At 51.9% G+C, this 20,629-nt stretch overlaps 2 protein-coding genes and 1 long non-coding RNA gene across 17 annotated transcripts in view; 2 read left to right on the forward strand and 1 right to left on the reverse strand.

The window, feature by feature from the left end:
- The window catches only part of SDCCAG8 (SHH signaling and ciliogenesis regulator SDCCAG8), a 236,206-nt gene extending 225,520 nt beyond the window's left edge, over nucleotides 1-10,686 (forward strand). For 7 of the 9 annotated variants that reach the window (XM_038542724.1, XM_038542721.1, XM_038542717.1 and 4 more), the window contains 2 exons: nucleotides 1,627-1,753; nucleotides 10,335-10,686. In XM_038542724.1, coding sequence (XP_038398652.1) covers nucleotides 1,627-1,753; nucleotides 10,335-10,364 — 157 coding nt within the window. In that variant the 3' untranslated portion in view covers nucleotides 10,365-10,686. Of the gene's footprint in view, nucleotides 1-1,626; nucleotides 1,754-9,940; nucleotides 10,080-10,334 lie in introns of all 9 variants that reach the window. The other 2 variants (XM_038542718.1, XM_038542720.1) reach the window with 2 other exon arrangements.
- Nucleotides 10,687-13,132: 2,446 nt separating this feature from the next.
- LOC119872540 lies at nucleotides 13,133-14,129 on the forward strand. Its single transcript, XR_005362211.1, has 2 exons — nucleotides 13,133-13,442; nucleotides 13,683-14,129. It is a non-coding gene; the product is annotated as an uncharacterized LOC119872540 (long non-coding RNA).
- Nucleotides 14,130-14,503: 374 nt separating this feature from the next.
- The window catches only part of AKT3 (AKT serine/threonine kinase 3), a 306,203-nt gene continuing 300,077 nt past the window's right edge, over nucleotides 14,504-20,629 (reverse strand). For all 7 annotated transcript variants that reach the window (XM_038542735.1, XM_038542732.1, XM_038542730.1 and 4 more), the window contains one exon: nucleotides 14,504-15,672. In XM_038542735.1, the coding sequence (XP_038398663.1) occupies nucleotides 15,587-15,672 (86 nt within the window). In that variant the 3' untranslated portion in view covers nucleotides 14,504-15,586. The remainder of the gene's footprint in view (nucleotides 15,673-20,629) is intronic.

Raw genomic sequence — 20,629 nt, forward strand, 5'->3', positions numbered from 1 at the left:
CTTTCTCCAAACCCAGCAGGAGGCAGGAGGCCAGGGGGCGGGGCCAGGGCCGGTGGGCGGGGCCAGGGCCAGGGGGCGGGGCGGCCGGTGTGAGCGCGTGCCCTGCTGCCTGGGCACCTGCCGTGCGCTCGGGGTCTCCCGCTCCTCGCACTTGCCGCTGTCGGAGGTAGCAGGAGGCCCGGCGTGCTTGAAAAGCGGGAGCCCGCGGTGCGTGAGGAGGAGGAGACCTGGGTGGGGACCCCAGCTGCGGCACGTGTGCCTTCAGGGGCAGCTTGAACAAAGATCCTTCCCAAGTTGGGAAGGGCGGGCAGGGCCCGGGGTGGATGCCGTCTCGGAAATGGACAGGGTTGCAGGTAGCACGAGAATCTGGGCGGGCGGGAGTCGATACTAGAACATCATCAGGTTTCCCAGAATGCAGTTTGGCCTGCCCGCAGGTGCCGGCTCCCTATTATGTGGGGAGAGGAGCGCGCCCACCCCAGGCCCAGTCTCTGCCTTGGCGGTGCTTGGTTGTGCCGGGAGTGCTGCACCGCCGACGGCCCAGCGTCTGGGCGTCCCGTCGGGGCCTTGGGCCCAGTGAGTGTTGCATGGGTAGCCTGGAGTTTGAAATACATCTCAGCTTTTAAAATCCTTTCTTTGTGAAAATAGGGATGCCTGGGTGGCTCAGTGGTGAAGTGTGTGCCCTTGGCTCAGGTCATGATCTCAGGGTCCTGGGATCCAGCCCCCTATTGGGCTCCCTACTCAGCCGGGAGTCGGCCTCTCCCTCTGCGCGCCCTACCGCCCACTCATGCTCTCTCTCTCTCTCCCTCTTGCTCACTCTCTCAAATAAATAAAATCTTAAAAAAAAAAAAAAAAACAAGAAAATACAAGTTAATTTTACCAACGGTGCCTTTGGTCAGTGAGGAAGGGTGCCTGACACATTCAACTTCTTTCCAGAACAGTTCTGGGTAGTTGTGCAACTCTAAATTTAATCCAAAGCCTACATTTCCAGGGGTGAGTGTGCTGTAGGAAGCCGTCTGTGGACAAATGAGGATAATAGTTTGAGCGAATTAGCAAGTCTGGAGAGGAGGGCCCATCAGCAGAATGACAAATTTAGGATCTTTAAAGACATCTGGTCAGCGATGCCGGAGCTCATGATTGACTGAGTGATTAATAATGGAAACCCCTTAGTTCAGTGTTTCTGCTATCCCTCGCCCACTTCCCCAGCCAGGGCGGGCTGTCTGCTCCAGCCTGCCAGAGACGTTTCCAGCTGAACAATGGAGCCATTGAGGCCCCTAGTCCTCCACCTCTGTGAGCTTAAGGTTTCAGTTGTCTTCTTATCCAACTTATCTGTGTGTTTCCTATTTGACAAGTCATGGAGAGAGCTCCTGATTCCCTTTCACGTCTGATGCAATTCCATTCGGTGTCATCAATGCTGCATTCCAAGAGCCTCCGGCCAGCCGGAGCCTCACATCTCAGGGTCACGTGGATTTAGGGCTCCTGGCTCACTGTCCAGAGCTGCCCGCAGACACAGACAGCAGTGGAGCACATTGAAGGCCTTAGGTTGGCCATTGTCTCCCTTGCTCTCTAAAGCTTGTTGCCCCCATGTGTCGGGATCCATCCCTAACTCTGTGGTGGATTTCTCTGCAGGCTAAAGCAGCTGGACAAGCACAGCCAGGCCACGGCCCAGCAGCTGGTACAGCTTCTCAACAAGCAGAACCAGCTTCTGCTGGAGAGACAGAGTCTGTCAGAAGAGGTGGGGCGTCTGAGATCCCAGGTACTGTGTAAACCTAATGCAGGGGTGGGGATCTTCAGGGCCAGCTCACCTACCAGGGAACCCAGCAGGGGTCTGCATATGGGTCTTATTCTTGTTCCTTTTTTCAGAGCTGTATCTTCGCAGGTGAAACCCCCAAGTGATCACGTGGCTCAGCTAGTAAGCCGGCAGGGGGATCCTGAAGATAGTGCTGGGCACTGTGGGGGACATGGGTTGCATGGGCCACCAGCCTGCTGTCTTTAGGGAGCTAAAGTTTGTGTGCAAGAACAACCCATGATCGAACAGGCCACGCTAAGTGCTGAGCTGTGTGTGGGCACGGTTCCCTTGTGGCACAGCCAGTGGAAAGATGCGGAGGGCTGTAGTGGTGAGCAGGCTTTCTGCAGGAGGCAGACTCAGAACTGCCACTTCGGGATGTGTATGGTTTGAATTGGTTGAGGAAAGAGGTGCTGCCAGTTGGGGGAGCCACTGTGAGTGGAATGCAGAGGTCTTGTCTGAAGTCAGCTGTGGGATAACTGAGCTGAAGCTTCCGAGTGCTTGTGGAAGGTCTGGCAGCACTGCACGGACTCTTGTTACCCTTGAACGAGCCTGCAAGATAGATTATTGTCTCCACTTTGCAGGTAGGGAAACTGAGGCACAAACAGCCTGTACAGCTAGCAAGTAAGGACACTACCAGTGGCACCTAAGTCTGATGCAACAGCCCAGGCCTTCACCATTGAGGTTCTATCTGGGGCTGCCAGAAGGGGTAATGGAGGAAAGAGAATATCTAGGGGAGTCTGGAGTGTGCAATGAGACTTCTTTCCCCAAAGTTACTTCTCTTCCTGTCAGAGAAGCTGTACTTTGTGCCCCATCAAGCAGTTGTCAGGATAATGGGATGGTCCAGGGCCTGGCCATGGTCTCCGCTTTGGATTAGGATGGCACCCAGATGCCTTGTGAGCACCTGGGGATGCCACACAGCGAGTGCTTGGAATGATTAATGGGAAAAATGCCTCTCGAAATGAAAAGGATGGGAAACTGTCTCTCATTCTTTCAAATGTGCCAAACGGATACTGGGGAGCTGCTGTCCTCTGAGTGAATTTTCATATTCAGTGAACCAAATCCCCCGCCATATACTACTCATTTTTCCACGTATAGTAAGAGGATGCTCCCAGAGCCAGTCCTGAATTAAGGCCTGGGGTTGGGGACCCACCTATACTCTGCGCCCTGGTGATACTCATGCCACGCAGCACAGTCGTCCGGCAGGCTTGTAAATGGGCAATTTTGAGGAACACGGATTCCGGGGCCTGTGTTCACACAGGCCAGGAATCTGCATTTTAACAAGCTGGTTGGATAATTCTGAGGGACATGGAGGTTTGAGAACCTCTGAAATATTTGGAGGCAGAAAGAGTGGAGCATGATTCCAGACTGTTCCGCTGTTGTGAGGCTCAGAATAAGTCAACTGAAGTCTAACCCCAAGGGATACTGGAATTGTCATGAGTATAGCCCTCAGGTGCTGCGCAGAATCACTTGTACACGGTAGGCCCAGGAAATGTCAGGGCTTTCCCTTGCCTCTCCCCGCCCAAGACCTGAGGAGGCCCAGCAGAAGCGCGAGAAGGCAGAGGCCTCTGGGGCCAGCAGCACTGTGCCCACTGCTCCCCTGCTCTTCTCCAACGCCCTCAGGCCCCTCCCACGGCCCCTGTGGGGCCGACGCGGCCACACTCTAAATGCCTGGGCAGGTCCTACAGGAGGCCCTGGTGGTGCCCGCCAAGGATTGGGGGCCACCGGCTCTCTAGGCAGGTGACTGGGCTCCTGTCACACGTGGTGGAGAGACAGAGGCTCATAGCGTGAGCAAATCCTTTGGCTTTAGGAGCCAAGAACCACTTCAGAATGACTTATGGGTAGTCTTCTGTACGGGCTCCGAGCACATGGCAGTTTCCTGTCCATTCTGGACCAGATCATTATCATGTAGGGTTTCCCTTTTAACTCCCCATCTGCCTACCTTACAATCACTCAGATCTTAACATGGACCATCAATGCTTAGAAACCTCTTCCAGGGCTTTAAAAACTTGATAATTGCCAAATGGATTGCGAAATTTTCATAAAATGCATTAAAAAAAAAAAACCCCAAACCTCAAAAAATCCTTAGAAAAATGAGCAGGTCTTTCTTCTCTTGCCTGAAGCAACAGAGATGATTTGACCATCCTGAGTTATCTGATATCAGCCCATCTGGCTCATCTCTAAAGGGATCTTTCAGATTCAAATAGTACATTTGGAGTTATTTTAATATGAACACGACAAAAGAAATTTCATAGAGGGACTGTTGGCTTTCAGTAGCAAATACTACTGTTCAAAGGAGAGGCAGGGATCCAGTTTTGCAAGTTCTCTGCTGAATATCTAAACCGCAGCCCTGCTCTTTCTACCCAAGTGTGGTGTTACACCTGCTTTGGCCATGGAATACCCTGAAACTGTGACTTTAGCTTCCAGCCCCTGAAGTGAACAAGGCCACTGTGCGCCCTCAGCAGGGATATCAGAGGACACTGCCTGCTGCAAGCTCCCAAGTGATCAACTGTGCTCCCTGTTTTCCTGGAGGGACACTGGTTCATCTCTGCCTAGGGATGGCTTCCGTTTTCTCAGCCTGGGTGGATTAGGCATAATGACTTAATTGTGTATGTCAAACTATATGTCTCTCTGCCCACCCACCACCCAACAGAAAGTGGAGATTTCCTGGCCTGGGCAGCTGCTCTGCGGCTGAGTCCCATGCCTCTGGTTTGCTCCTGTGTCCTGAGCCCTGGGCCCTGGAGCAGATGACAGGCCTCGGGTTGGCTTGTGGTCTCTGACAGGAAGCAGCTATGTCTATTCAGAAGGCTTATTATTCTAAATGGTTTCTGCTTAAATTCTGAAAGGCACACAACAGCATGTCTGGCAGAGGGAGATGGTCATCGTTGTAACTGGGCCACAGTGACATTTTTAACCATGAGGATTCCCGGCTTGGCCTCACATTGCTCTCGTGCAGGGGGCCAGTCAGGTGCATGGTGCAGGGTGCCCACCACTCATCAGGGCTTCTTATCTGACTTATTATTTGTGTGACTGGAAACTGGCCTTGTCACTCTCCTGCCTCATGCTGCAGACAGGTGACTTCCAGAAAATGGCTTTTAAAACGTCCTCTAATGGCTCTGCTGGTCACTGTGGAGAAACAGAAGAGCCTGAAGACACCCACCCAGGCTGACTGCAAACACAGCCCCCCAGGCTGTCCCCGGGCACAGCAGGCAGCTCTGTCACAGGCGGGGCTGGGCACTTGCCCTGTCACCTCTTCTTGGGGGGACAGAGAGACTCTGGCCATGGTGGCATGGGGCTGGTGTCCGAGGCGACAGGGGAATGCAGGCAGGGCCTGGCAGCCGGCAGCAGGGGCGCTGTTCTGAACGACCCAGCACCCTGGGGCTCTAACATCTGGCCAGGAAGGGAGGTGCCAGCTGCTTAGGAAATCAGCCTTTTCTTGGGGAGAAAAGCATCTGAGAGATGGGAAGGAACAGAAATTGGCCATTTCGAGGATGGCTTTATACAGCTGAGACTTTGCCTGTGTACTGCTACTCACTGGGCAATGACTTGGGGTTCAGCAGATTGGCATTTGGTGATAGCCGCCTTCTCCACAGGCCTGGGGCTCTGTGGTCAGTGCTCCGTCTGGGGAGGGGCTCCCTTTCCTCCCTGTGGAGGAAACATTTCTACAGGCAGGAAGCAGCTCCAGAGGCTGACTTATCAGTGATGAATCAGTTGGCCCTGTGACTTTTGAGCATTCTTGGCAGTGAATGGACTTTCTAATTTGATTCAAACTCCTGCGTGGATCCAGCAGCCATATGTGATTATATTCAAAATCATGGACATTATCTCATTACTCTGAAGGGCCCGTGCAAGAGAGCCCAAATGAGCACAAGAAATGGGCACAGAGGAGCAGGGAAGTCAGGACCCATTTGTGACCTGAAGCTTCAGAAATGCCAACTCACGTGAGGGCCACCAGGCAGGGGTCCTGCTGAGGAGAGGGCGCCAGCAGCTCCTCCAGGGTGGGCCCTGGAGGTGTACACAGGTTTGCAGGGGTCCTTCCTGTGCCCTGGGGGCCTCGCCCGGCTCCCGTGGGCGCTTCCACAAAGTTAGCTACCTGCAGGACAGATGGTGCTTGAATAGAACAGCAAATACACTGAATAAAATAAATTAGAAAGCCTCCTCCTGAACCAAGATTTTTTGGAAAGAATTCTAAATAGATGAAAACAAACAATTTGATTTCAACCAAATTGTTGTTTTTTTGTTTTTATCCTGATTTTCACCCGAATTGTCAGTCTCAAAAATAAACACTGATACATTCCCAGAAAATATTTTTCAAATAAAAACTGACTCTGTTAAAGTTTGCCCTGATTCTTTCAAAACTGTGTACAAGACACTGTCAACCAAAGTGACTTGCATATTTTTTTAAATACACTTGAACATATGCAGCTAAAATGTCATTAACTCCCTGCTGCCTGAATGTTTTTAAAGAGTGACACGAGACCCCTGGTGCTGTGTTTCTAACATAAGGGTCTCATGACCCTCAGACTAACTTCCCTGAGCAACTCAAATAGCATAGTTTAACTTTTTTTTTTTCCTCTTCATGGAAGGCCCTGTGTGTAATTAATATTGAAAAGCACATACGGCTCTATTGAAGCCACACTTGCTCTCCCGTTAACAGTTCACTTTGTCCAAGAGTGAATAATTTCAGAATGAGACTCATGGAAGAAAAATAAATGGGATTTTCTGTTGCTTCAGATACATACTTGCTGCACTTATTGCTTCCTGAGTCAGACATTACATTTTGCAATATAAATTCACAATCAAGATTTTAAAGGGAGCTAAATATTTTAATCCAATTAGACAAGTGAACAAAACACTGAATATTGCATGGAGTGTAGAGAAGTGGTTCTTGCCTTTAAAAGACTGTGATTCCGTCACATTACAACCCCAAATGTCAGTGTTGTCTTTATTCTTAACGCTTTCAAACATGAGGCAGCCAGAGGCTCCTCTCTCTGCTGTTGGTGACACTGTCTGTCCTTTGGGAATTCTTAAAAAATCTATTTACCATGGAAACATGGTCCCTATAAAACGCAGACACCTGCCCATGTGCAGAGAAAGTTCGCAGGACTCGAGGGATTCCAGAAAGCTGGAAGACTACACAGCCGCATGGCACGAGGTGTAGGACTCTTGTGTCTGCAGAGCTCTGGGGAGGAGCGGCGCCCTGGCACTCCGACCCGGGCCCTGGGTGCACAGGCCTCCCGCCTCCCGCGGGGCTGAGGGTCCCCGGTCCAGCCGCAGCTTCTGTTTTCCAGAAAGCCGAGGAATCATTGGCCTGCCTTCGTTCTGCAAGGCTTTCCTGCCTCTACCTTTCCCTTCTCTGGCTTCTATGGCCCCTTCCCTCTTGGGGAGCCCAGAGGCAGGGAGCCAGGCCCATGGTCCCCGTGGTCTAGGGCACCCGGGGCCCTGACCTCTGCCCGTGCAGACCTGTGGTCGTCAGAGGCGGGGCCGGGCAGCCCGAGGGGAGAAAGGACTGGGTGTGCCAACAGCTGGATTCCAGGAAGGTCAGCGAGCGTGTGGGTCACTCCCCTGGGCGCAAGGCAGGCCTCTGCTGACTCAGGGGCACCCGCCGTGTGCCTTGCGGCATCTGTCACGTCTCGGTCCCCCCTACAGGCCACATTCCGCGAAGTCTGCAGAGGACTGGTGAGGAGAGCTTCCTCCAGAGCCAGTCGGTGACCACTCAGTCCATGAGGCCCGTGTATGCAGCTGCCCTTCGGGCTCTGGCCTTCCAGATCACCCTTGGTGGCTTGTGTGCTCTTTCGCATGAAAGAGCCAGGATTTGGAGGTCGCACTGCTGGGGTTCAGATCTCTGCTCTGTACCACTCTTGGCAAATTGTGTAGCTTTCCTATCACTCAGGTCCTGGTCAAAATTGAACCCCAAACCCAAAGAAAAACCCTTAAAACTAAAACAAAACCCCAAAACAACAACAGAAACACAAAAAAAACAAACCCTTAAAACTAGAGCCAGCCTCCCTCAAGAGGGACCCCCGCATGACCCTGCCTCCAGCACAGGTGACCATGAGGCCAGCCCTGTTGGCGCGGAGATCATGGGCGTCAAGGGGCCATTGCATCAGTCATTTGACGTTCTTTCCCAACAGGCAGGACAAATGAGGCCTAGAGGATGAGGTGAGCAGAACTGGAAAGTGAATGGCAGGGAGGTGAACTTCTTGACAACGTGGTGTTAGTACCCCGGGGCGTCCACCTGTGTGTCTCTCGGAGCAGCCAGCTCTGGCTCCCCGACAGTCGGTTCTGGTGGCTTCCCCGGCTCGGCTCCCTCGGGACAAGCTTCAGAAGCCCCAGCAGAGGTGGGGGCGGGACTCTGGTCTCTGGTTAGAAATAGAGGCTTTCTGGCCAGAGGCACAGGAGCAGGGCCATTTTTGGACCTGGCCACACAGAGACAGGAAATGTGCAGATGAGCAAGGTGGTGGGGGTCCCGGCTCTGGGGGGACCAGTGCGTGGGGGTCCGCAGAGAGGAGCCGCGGGGGGTGGGGGGGCAGAGAAGGCTCTGCGGCCCCCACAGTGGGTCACCTGGGGAGCAGTTCGCAGCACCCGGAGACTCCGTTTTTCAACTCCGAATTCAAGTCAAACCCCAGGAAGAAACACAGAAGTGAGGGTTTGTGGAGAGAAGGCTGTTAGGGGTCGAGCGGCGGGCGCTAGGAGGGCGCCCTTCTGGCGTGGGGGGCCTCTCGGACGAGCCGCCGCCCCGGGCCCGGGCAAGCTCGTCCCGAAGCTCCGGCGACACGAGACACCCAGCCGCGGCGCGGCGTGGCGGGGAGGGACCGGGCCCCGACGTCTCCGCGGCCGCAGGACGGCCCGGCATCGGCCCAAGCCGAGGGGCAGGCGGGCGGGGGGCGCAGGCTGGGGCTGCGGGGCTCGCACCTGCACGCCCGGCCCGGGGAGGCGGCAGCGGCCGGGCCCCCAGCGGACAGGCCGCACGCACCCCGCCGAGGCCCGCCCTCACGCTCGGGGTGCAGTCTGTGGGACGCCTCTTTGGACCTCACCTCCGCTCTGTGCGCGGCCCGGGTGGGGGGGGCTTCTGCCTGGGGTCCGGTCACATCCTGCTCTTGCCTGACCCGTTTCTGCGTCTCCGCGGACTCCGCACGCGCATCCGCTGGTTGTCCCGCTCGGCGCGGTGGCTGCGCGCCTGACCTCTGGTGGCCTCCTCCTCACAGATCCCGGCACCAGGGAGAAGTGGGAGAAGCCTGCCCGGGATGTCAACATTACCTTTTTGCATTTCTCAAAAGAGGCAACAGACTGGATTCCCTATTTCTCTTGCGTGAATTCTGATCTCTCCCTCACTGTCCCGTGTTGGAAATCCTCAAGTAATCGTGGCTTAGCCTGGGTTCCCAGGAGGCCCCGGCCCCCCTGCCAGTTCTAGCTCAGGAAATCTGCATTGGGGTGTGTGCAAAGGCCCATGCATCTTTCTGGAAGATGGTTGCCAGCCAGCCAGAGGGGACTGCGCACCATCTTAGGACCTCCCGCTGCTGGAGGGCAAGGACTGTGCCTTATTCATCTTCCCATGTGGTACAGGGTAGGTAGACAGTAGGGGCCTTGTGTGGAGTGCAGCTGTTTGCAGTGGTTTCTGGCACCACTTCTGGCCGTGGCTTAAGCTAACCTGAGCAGCCACGTGGGCCAGGGCAGACAATGGTATTCTCAACTCCACTGATCTGTCACTCCTTCAACCCAGTTTTCACCACCTAGTCTTGAAACATTTATTCTGGTTTATTTTTCTATTTTTATTTTTTAAAAGAATTTATTTATTTGAGAGAGATAGTGAGCACAAGCCGGGAGAGGGGCAGAGAGGGAGAAGCGACCCCCCCTGAGCAGAGAGCCTGATGTGGGGCTCAATCCCAAGACCTGAGATGGTGACCAGTCGAAGGTAAATGGTTCGGCTCCTGAGAGCCCCCCAGGCGCCCCAGATTTATTCCTGTTTAAAATGAAGAGGCCAGATACACAAAATTCCCTCTTCCAGCATGCAGGAGGTTGTTTCCATGTGAAAAAAAAAAAGCCTTTATAGATGTTATAATAAAGTGACTCTAAAAATTTGGGAGGTTTTAGCTCGTTTTGATTTCACTAGGAATTTCTGAGAGACACACGGCCTACATCCTGTTTTTGTTCTAGCTTCAGCAGCTGTAATCCATAAACACACCCTGGCATGGATCGAGGTCTCCTTCCCAGGACAGGGAAGTGGTGGCTCGCCAGCCTTGCCCTGTCACTGGACTGCCCTTCCTCAAGAGGCAGACACACGTCTGGAGTCCAGGTGGTTTTTAGATTTAAAGCCTTTAAACAAAATATTTCACTTCACCCTTCTATCTGACAAGGCCTTTGATCCATGGTTGGGGGGAGCGCAAGCTTTTCCTGTGTCTGCTTACATACACTCTCTGCATTTTTAGCAAGAGTTGTTTTTCTCTGTAAACATAGAAGGGGTACCTCTCAACCAGCAGAAGACAAATCACAGGGAAGAACAGGATCTATTTAAATTCACTTTTTATTTTCATTTTTTTTTTTTTTCCAGTTACCCAGCATGCGACAATCTGATTGCTGACCTGGACGAAACAGAGTGAAAGAAATGGTTTACAAAGAGATATTTACATTCATTTGATTTGTTCGTGAGATGCCACAACGCACCACGACCTTGCCAGCGGCCAGAGCCTTGGAGGGCAGCGGGCTGCTGGGTCCGCGCCCTGTCCACTGCCTGGAGACACCTGCGAGCCGGGTGGGCTGCAGCTCAGCTCTGGTGCCAGACAAGGAGCCCTCCTGCAGGATGTTTCCAGAAATGGCTTGAAGTGATTATGTTTTTAGATATGCTCATTTGTAATGCTGTTACACATATGGATTTCAATAAATGAACTTTTTAAAGACCTGAATTGTAATGTTTCCTTTTTACCTTGTAGTGATGAACGAAACACACCAAAAAGGCACATATTTTAACTAGGCCAAAGGGTACGAAGGACCAGACTTTCTTCCTGCCATTCACGTTTCCTTCCCTCTTCAGGAGCTAGGGATCATCCTCCCACTGCTTATGATTTGAATCAACATCTCGGAAGTCTCCCATTATTTATCATCCTGCTACTCTTTGCACAGTCAGGAGGCATCAGGAAGCACTCTGTATCCTGTCCACTGTTCACAACGAAAACAGACAAAGTGTCTTTGGCTTGGTGGTCGGGTCTCTTCTCCAATGTGCGGTATCTGAGAGAAGCCTACAAATGTACTTCGTGGAATTACAAAATTGACTTCGAGGTCTAGCAGGTATCTGTACACAGATCATTAGTTTAAGAGAGTATTTCTACTACACACACAGTTAAGCCCTCAGATGCTTAAAAGTAATAGAAACGGGCACTGAAAGTGTCGTGTTGTCTCTGAGAAGGACAGTGAAGCAGTAAAGGCAAGGCTGCAGGCGGAGGCCCGGACCTCAGGCAGGTCTCCTGGCTAGCCGGCAGGCATGAGGCCTCCCCCCCCACCCCCCCGCCCTCCCCGGGGCCCCCCTCCCTGGGCCCCCTGTGGCCTCTCGGGAAGGGCCGAGATTAGGCTGGGATGATACACACGCAAAGACCTGTTCTTAAGTCTCTGGAGCATGGAAAAGGTTCCAGCCTGAGAGAGCAGAACTTCTATCTGGATTCAGTGTTTGATTTGCTCTAACGTGCTAGACATCGAGGTTGTCACGGAAGAGCGGTTAGTCGTCCCTAATTCTGTTTTAGGACTACAGTAAATAAATCACACGATATTCTACAAATAGCACCCTTAAAGAATTATAGAGGTCACTTTATGTTAGCCTCCTGGATCTGTCCATCCCGGTGGTTGTGCGGTAAGAGCACACGGAAGAATGCCCTCAGAGTCGGCGTGCGACATACGCATGCGTGCCTGCCTGACTTTGGTCCCAAAGCCAATTAGTCACATGAGCAAAGCTAAGTCTGTACAAGAGTAGGTTTATGAGGTAAAATCAGAAAAAGGCCCCATCCAAAACAAGTCTAGATGATCAGGCTGTAGGCCAGCCGCCCTACCCACCTCTCACCCACGACTAAGTTTGTTCATTTGCCAACACACACTCTGAGGAAGAAGTTTGCGGAGCCACACGGGTAACGTCCTCAGGAAGACTCAACTACCGAGGAGCGACACTCCTGAAGCGTCCTGGGCCCGAGCCGCCTGGTGGGAAGTTAGAAGGAGACCTTCTTCCTGCCCCAGAACTCGCGGAGCGGTCGGCACCTCCCCGTCAGAAGTGGGGCCCCTCGTCCGCGTTGGCACAACCGCACTACTGCCATCTTAGTGAAGGAGGAGCACAGCCATCCTGTGTGCGACCTGGGCTATGAGAGACGGACGTCATTCTCCTGCACACTTTATGGGGGGGGGGGGGGGCGTTAATACCAGCTGGAGCTATTAAGAATCTTTTTTTTTTCCAGAAAAGAATAATATTCCATTTTCTGAGACTACAGAAGCACGTCCAACAACAATAAACAGAGAAGTAGCAGATTGACATAGTGCTTTATTTAAGCCGTCTGTACGAAGGAAAATAATGTGCATCCCTATCATATACGTGTAAAAATACTAAGGATGTACAGTGTACAAAAACAGTTTCTTGTAGTTATTTCACATCCTTGTGGGTCATATGCTTAAGGAAATGAACAGTTTTAGTATGACCGACAATAATAGTAATACAGTTTTTCTTGGGTTCATAGTTGCGTCTGCTTAAAATCCTTAACCAGATGACTAGATCTTGCGCGGATCTAATGAAAGAACTAGCAAGGTCAAGAAATGTCACAAACTATAAAGCTACAGGGAGGTAATTCAATTACCAATTTAGAGGTTTTCTTTTTATTTAAATAAATACTTTACATTTCATGCTTGCCTGTAACGCACTACCAGGAGCAAGATAAGGAGATTCTACTGTAGACAGTACGAACAGTAGCAGCAAAGTGTGTACGTTGAGGTGTAATACAGAGACCCTGCAGTTAGTAGGGCGGCCCTCCCTCCTGCCCTCGAGGAGAAGCGAGGGGCCCCTGCAAGAACAGTCAGCTGGAAGAAGCCGGAACCAGGACCGGGCGCTGCAAACAATACTGGACTGACGCGACGGAGTGAGTGTAGAAAGCAAAGCTGTGAGCAGCCTGCCAGCGACCCAAGCGGACACGGCCCCCCCCCCCCCCATGGCGGCGCGGAGGCGGGAGGGCAGGCGCCAGGGGAGTCGGGCGGGGCGGCGCGGGACCTCCACGCACGCGCGCAGGGCACGCACACGCACGTACTCGTGTGCGTACGCACGCACTCTCACGCACGCGTCAGCTTTCCCGCCCCCCCTCCCCCCCGGGGGCGAGCGCGAGGCGGAGGCAGCCTGGAAGCCACGGAGACGCCCGCGGCCCGAGGGAGCGAGCCCGGCTCGCGGCCCGGCCAGCGGTCACCCGTCCTCAGGAGGCCGCCTTGGCCAAGGTCACGGAAGTCCCCTGAGGGGGGGCAGCTACGGAAGTGCTTGGTGTACGGGGTCGCCTCCCCCTCGAAGGGCCCAGAAGGTCCGCGGCTCCGCAGGACCGGGCGCCTCAGCCGCCCGCTGGGCCTCGCACCTCGCACCCGCGCCCCTCGGCCCTGACGCTGCGAGACGACTTGCAGGACACACCTTCTAGGCTACTCTCTGGTCCAGGTGAGACAGTCAACAGAATTCCAAGGGGGAAGAAGTGAAGCTACATGTGTAAGTAAGAATGAACTACCATTTCCTGTAACTTCCTACTCCATGCTAAGGATGAACTTCACTCAGGTAGGAAGATGAAAAATTAGGATCAACCTATGTCTGAATATGTCTTAGCTGCCTTAGTAAAATGCCCTTTGACCCCCGTCAGTCCCAGTGGCCTGCCCACCGCCAGCAGTGGTGTCTCGTCTACAGATCCACACTCCAGCGTCCGAGGCTAAGACATCTGCATATGAATGGGATTCATCCTCCTCAGAAAGTCACTTGCTCCTCTGACAACAGTGATCCCACGTCACGGTCACGCTGCCGTCCTCCACGGGGAGCTGTCAGATCGGGTGACCACATCCTTCTCCAGGATCGCAGCCACGGCCCCGGCCCCTGGACTTCATAGGCTGCTTTGGAAAATGTCAGCTCCTAGCACCAAAGGGTTTAATCTGAAGATCATCATTAATGAAGGAGAAAGATGAGGTTTGCATACATGTCCCCTTTCAGTGAGAAATGTTGGAATCTGGGGACATGAGTATATACAGAAAAAGAAAAGTTGGAGGTGTTCTTTTTGTGTGTTGTTTTGTTTTCTCCCTGATGGCTTAATTCAGTGATAAATGTACCATGATCGGAATAAACACACCAGGTTCTTATCCCTTACTGCCTACTCTGAATACTCGAGATGTGTGCATTTTGCCAAGTACGGTGCATTTGTCACGGTCACGCAGATTCTGTTTCCTTCACGGCCCCATGTCACCAGGCCGTCAGAGCATTTCCATCTCAAACGAGCAACAGCAACATCCTTCCATCCTTCCATCTCCTTAACCCCTCAGCACGGAGACCTGGGGATTTTCTCACTTTGAGCACCAAGGGGTTCAGTGCCAGCATCTCTTCTCCCAGAGCCCAATTCTAACCAATATGTACAATTTCAGAGCCTCATCAGATTTTGTTACAAAGGAGAAAAAGTGCATGATTCTCATTGGCGTGTACATTCCTTGCACATGGGTCAAAATAAACTGCAGTGAGTCTAGTTCATGTAAGTTGGAGCTGCATTTGCTAACATGACACACAATTTTTCTTCACTAAGAAATAAATACTACTGCAATATAAACAAAATCATAAAAGGACATTCAAAGGTTTAACATCCGAGAAAAAGCTAATCCACGAAGAACTGAAAGTCAAAACTTAAAACAAATAAGGCAAACACCTGTTTACCTTGGTGTACGAATTTTGGTGAAAAGCAGGATCATTATACCTGTCTACATTCTTCAGCCATCAGAGGTGATAAATATCAAGAAGGGAAAAAGGTTTCCAAGCACGGGGTGGGGGTTGGGGGGGGAATGCTCTCTGGTGCAAATCGTGTCATAGAGCCTGTAAGCGACCTTGCCTCTGCTGTGCATATGCCTCCTTCCCTGGAAGAACAGTGTTCATCTTGCCAACGACCGCCCGTGAAATCTGGATGTCCAGGTGGAATAGCGGGCTTCCTCAGCAGTGTCCAACAGGGACTACGTGTGTATCTATCGCTCTAGCTCAACAGTTGTTCGGTCCTTCTCTCAGATGCTTCCCTATGGATTCCGGCCAGGTCTGGGTGCGAGATCCCCATGGTACGCACTGATCTCCTGTGCCTTCCTAAAATTCTGCATATGCACATCACCACCCTGCCACAATTGTTTGTTCTGAATTATAAACTAAATCTTCTTAGTCTAATTAGTTTTTGATTTATCTTCTAGAAAGTTAAAAAATGTACCTAGAATCAGTGTATCTCATTTAGCCTTCACTGTTAGGGAAAAACAAAAACTAAAAGATCGAAAGATGACAACTGGTGCACAAATGAACAATGGTGGGCTCATGACTTCCAAAGATTGTAAAATTACCTCTTAAAGTTGCTAGAATAGTAAGACAGTAGCAGCAGCAGCATGAGACCGTAGACGGAGATACAATTTCATGCAAAAACAAACAAGTGTGTTTGCGTACATGTGTGTTCTTGTGGGGGTGAGAGTGGGCTGGGGTGTCTGGAGGCGCTCCTGCTTTGTAAGAGCTACGACTGCTGTGATGTCCAGGAATCGTCTTCAGGAAGAAATCTGGGATGACAGTGAAGGAGCAGAACGAGGGCCTTACTCCCGGCCGCTGGCGGAGTAGGAGAACTGAGGGAAGTGCGGCCGCCGCTCGTTGTCCACGCAGTCCATACCGTCCTCGTCATCTGCGGGCAGAGAGGGGCCACTTAACGTCATGGTTACTCTTTGCAATGGTATCACTGGTCTATGTGGTTCTAACTTCTAGCACAATGAACATCAACAACGGCAAGTTCCTACAAACTCATGGCTCTTAACACGGAGGAATTAAACTAACTCCCCAAACGATCTCCCTTTTAAGCACACCATCTGTGAAGAAATACCACCATCACATCGTCTCCTTCAAGCCATGAACATCTTAAGATTCAAGACACTATAAGGAACTACTATTGAAGAGAACCAGATTTTTAAAAATAAGATGGAGCGAACAATCTTCAGTAACCTTCAATTTCATGAAACTACACGTCAACATTTACAGAAGCCAGTCAGTCCTAAGGCACCAGAAGTATCCGTCTGGCATCTGGTCCCAACACCTTCAAATGTGTGGTTTATTTATTGTTTTTTTTGGGGGGGTGCTTTAGGTGTGACTGTGAAATCAAGCTTTGTATGCATCCTTGATCTGACACTGTTGACATTATTTACTCTCCATCTCACATCTGCCTTTGGTCACCATTCCCAGGTTCCCTAAGATGCAACATAATTTTTTTTTAAGATTTTATTTATTTATATGAGAGGTAGAGAGAGGGGGGAGAAAAGTGCGTGCACACAAGCAGGGGAAGGGCAGAGGGAGAAGTAGACTCCCTGCTGAGCAGGGAGCCTGACACGGGACCAGGACTTGCTCCCAGGACCTTGATATCATGACCTGAGCCAAAGGTAGACACTTCACTGCCTGAGCTACCCAGGTGTCCTGTAAGATGCAACTTTAAACCAGAGTGAAGAGAGTAAGACAAAGAGGGTGAGATGTCAGCATCTAACACTAGCTCTGCAGGAAACCAAAAGTGGGCAGAGACATGAAGGCCTGGAAGGAAGCCGCTTTCACTTGGGCTGCCCCTTTCACCTTCCCTGCCTTCCTGTATTTGAAAGATCTCAGATGATCCCCACCCCGAAGCCCTTCTTGTAATGTTCCTAGTGATTAAAGTCCTGCACGGCCAGGAAGCTCTTCCTTGTATGTGGTCACATATTTGGTCACCCCGGCCACACCATCTCCTGTGTACCTGCTCCAGGCACTGGGCCAAGTCCGGCCACCCTCAGGGCTCCCCATCTATGCAGGAGATGCCTACGAAGCCTCTCCTGTTTTCCTCCAGTTGCATGGGGTCAGATGCTGTCCCACGGGGGAAGCACCAGAAGAGGGGTTCAAACACCTAAACTTTTCCTCAAGCAAAATAATTCTACTTCCTCAGATCCCTATAGGGAGCACAGTGTCAATTCTTTAAACTTTCTAGCCTCTCCAGGAGCATGGATGTCACATCAGCACACAGGCCTTTGTATGGGGGGCACCGACCCTATCACACAAGGATAATACTCTATACTCCCTGAGGACATGCATTCCTCTGGAGAGCAAATGTTTGCACTCTTTTCTCACTGTCCTTGTCTTCAGTATTCTATTCTGAATACAGAAGATTCTAGAAATGGGGTCAAGCTGCTAACCAAAATGTGTGGTCTCGAATGTACTAGAAAATATCACTGGATTAGGTGGGAACCAATCCATGAAGAGGATTTGGGAATCCCTGCTCCGTGTAGACCACTGATCTCTGCCTCCTTATCAAATACTGGTTAGGTTCCCAAGCAAACCACATGCATCACTCAGATCAAATACCTTCCACAGTATTTTTGGCTGCACGAAAGGCAGTATGCACTTTCTGGTGTTGAGTCACAAAGAATAAAAACTAGAGAAAAGGCAGCTGAAAGCTTCATGTTCACATTCTGACATATGCCAATCACATTTCAAAGAAACAGTTTCCCCACTAACAGCTTTGTTTGGCTGCGTGTTTCTGTGCAGTGAATGTGCACAGGGCCCCAGACCGCTCATGTGGGAGGCTGGGGCCCACATAGCCCTGGCTCCCTGGGTGGCCCCAGGCCTGGCCCTGGTCAGCAGGCCCTCCACACTCCACGGGAGGCACCGGGCTTCCAGTCCGAGGAGGAGCATCTAGTGCTCTAGGCTGCACGTCAGCTGAGAATTAAGAGAGTCTTCATTCTGTCACTCTGGTAACAAACAAATCACGTTTCCAAACATAAAGAAATCTCAACCTCACAGATGAGCAAGCAAGAGCCCACACCCTGGGGTTCTTTAAAGCCTGATTACACCACTTGCTTCGGCTTCCTCCTGCTCAGTCACAGCAAGGGGCCAGTATCTGATCCTGTTGTGGGGGGGTGCCCTGTGCCCACAGGTGGGGGGCTGTGGAGGGAGGGGCAGCAAACTGCCCCAGTCAGAGACCGTCACACCCCCCAACAGCTACAAACGTGTTCCTGCGATGCTGATGACATACAGGAGCCATGCTAAAAACACAAGACATGTCTGAAACCAGAAAGCAGGGATTGACTCCCCATCCCACATCAGAATCCACGGCCCAAGGAGCCTAACTTCCTTACAGTGTTCAGCAAATGTAATGACATGCATTAAGAGCTACTTGATCTCAAAGAAATCCTCTTTTCCCATAAGAGGAAGGCAGAGGACCATTAAGGGACAGAATGCAAGACGACACATTCCAAAATCTGTTCAATTAACACCAGTGAGAACAATCTGGCATGTGACCGCAGCTGTTTGTAGGCAAGAAACACTTGGCCGTCTAACTGCTGATTTGTCCTAAAAAGTAACTCTACTCTGTCCTAAAAGCCAGGTGGCAAGTGGGAAAACAGCAGTCACTAAGAGTACCACGGAGGGCTCTGATGAACAAACCTTCATGCTCTAGCGGCTGCAGGGCCACTCGCCAGCAACACCCCTCAAAGCTGCGAGAAGATTTTGTTACAAGTAATCATAGGCTGAGGTTTCCTTGAATCCCCTTTGATCTACCTCTTGAGGAGATCTAGGATCCTTCCAGTGACCATCCCACTGAAGACCTGGCCCCTGTGCCCGGGGCAACCCAGGAGCTACAGCTCTCCAACCTTGCCCAAGGCAGGGGTAGGGGTGGGTGGGTGGGGGGTCCTGCCAGGTGCTGTCACCTGTTCCCTCTACTGAGGCCCTGAGCCGGGAAATCCAACAGACACAGGGTGCTGCTGCGGACTCGAGTTTCTGGGGTCAGATGCCTGCAACAGCCACAGGTTCACAGGCCTCCACAGCAGGTGGATTCTGGAACCCACGATGTGAGGGACTCCAATGTGTGAGCCTCCTGCTGATCCCTGTCTCAGTCCAGAACCCGGAGTCACTAGGCGTATAGAGCGCTCCCTGAGTCTACAATGATGTAGAGTCTCTCAAGAACAGCCTGCTGTTAGTGATGAAACATTCTATGATGATGTGCCATTCTTTTACTGATAGAGAAGCTGAAACACCAGGTTCAGGTGATATTCTAGAAACCCTGCTGGGTGACTTAAGACACTTTTTAACATCTCTGTCTCATTTTATAAGTTCTGGAAACAAAGCCACAGTGTGCCTGTTAATGACATATTCTCAGGGTGACAAGTGCCATGGGAGTCTGGAGTGAGGGGAAGGCAGGCAAGGTGACCCTTGAAGGGATCTGGATCTTGACAGCCAGGGCTCTGGAATCCAGGGAATCCTGACGGCCAGGGTAGCGGACACTGCAGAGCTTTAGACTGAACTCATCCCTAGTCATGGACGTGGGTGCTGCTCTACCGGTATCTATCAGTTGTCCCCTGACCCCAGATTTGCGCCCACTCTCATCTGTAGGGTGTTCGTCATTCTGGACTCAGCCTCACGCTTCAGGCAGTGTGTCCAGAACAAAGAATGCTCCAGACTGGTTCACCCGGCACTTCAATAAAACCAAAACTAGGGTTCTTCGAAGCTGTCCAACTCCGGGTACTTTCTCAGGGGGATGGCTTCCCAGGCACAGCTAGGTCTCGGGGACACTACCCAGCCTTGCACCCCCTTTCCAGGGAGGGAGTGGCAGGGCCAGGTGTGACACGGTCACTCCACCGGGCTCTCTTCACCTCTTCAGCAACTTTTCCTTGAGACTCAGCCTCTAGGCTCTCTTCCACATGAGGATGGGACTCCTACCCTTCTCAAGCAACTACGTGCTCTGGCTCTGCATTTGCGGAGCCTTCCTATCCCTGTGACTCCAGAGACCACAAGTTTAGGTCTCTTAAACGACTCTACAAATGTCATAGCTCTACTACCAAAGAGAGCAGCCTCCAAGAGGCCGAGGCTGAGGGACCTCACCCTCTCAGTGCCACTGTGGCGTCATGCAGGGAGGGAAGTCGAAGCACAAAATCCCGGCAAGAGTGCCATCTGTAAAGACTGGGCCTCCTCCCGGCCGGGAAACCACAGGCCTTCGCCATAACGTGTTTATTCCTTTGCTTCCTACATATTTGCTGACTACCGACGCCAGGCCAGATACCCAGCAAGGAGCTGGGGCCAGCAGCGAATGGGAAAGCAAGCCCCTCTCCTCAGGGTTATGGCCTCCAAGTTGCACAGACAGTAAACAAAGAAACAAACACGTTAACCAGAAGATCAGCAAGTTGTCAATGTACAGAATCAAGGGGTGGGGGAGGCGTTGGCCAATGGGCTGCACAGTTCTTTAGATGCTGGGAGGTTAAAGAAAGCTCTCTGGCGAAGTGACATTTAAGCTGAGATCTGAGGGAGTAAGAGCTGTTCATGCAAATGTCAGGGAAAAGAGCACCACAGGCAGAGACAATGGGCGACACGCATCCTGAGGCGAGGCAAGGCAAGGCACGGCGCCTTCAAGGGGTGGCCCATCACAGGTGGGGTAGGGGGGTGGGGTGCATGGCAAGGTGGAGCAGGAGCAGGGACCTGACAGGGCTGTGCACTTCAGTGTGAGCAGTTTGGATTGAGAGTGCAGAGCTTGAGCCACTGGAGGCTGGTGGGCAGGGGAATGGTGGGGTCTGATTACAGTTAAGGTCCTATCCCAGTGATGAGGCCGAGCAAATGCTCTGAAGTGGAAAGCCTCAGGGGCC

Source organism: Canis lupus, chromosome 7 (assembly GCF_011100685.1).
Source record: "Canis lupus familiaris isolate Mischka breed German Shepherd chromosome 7, alternate assembly UU_Cfam_GSD_1.0, whole genome shotgun sequence".
NCBI lineage: Eukaryota > Metazoa > Chordata > Mammalia > Carnivora > Canidae > Canis > Canis lupus.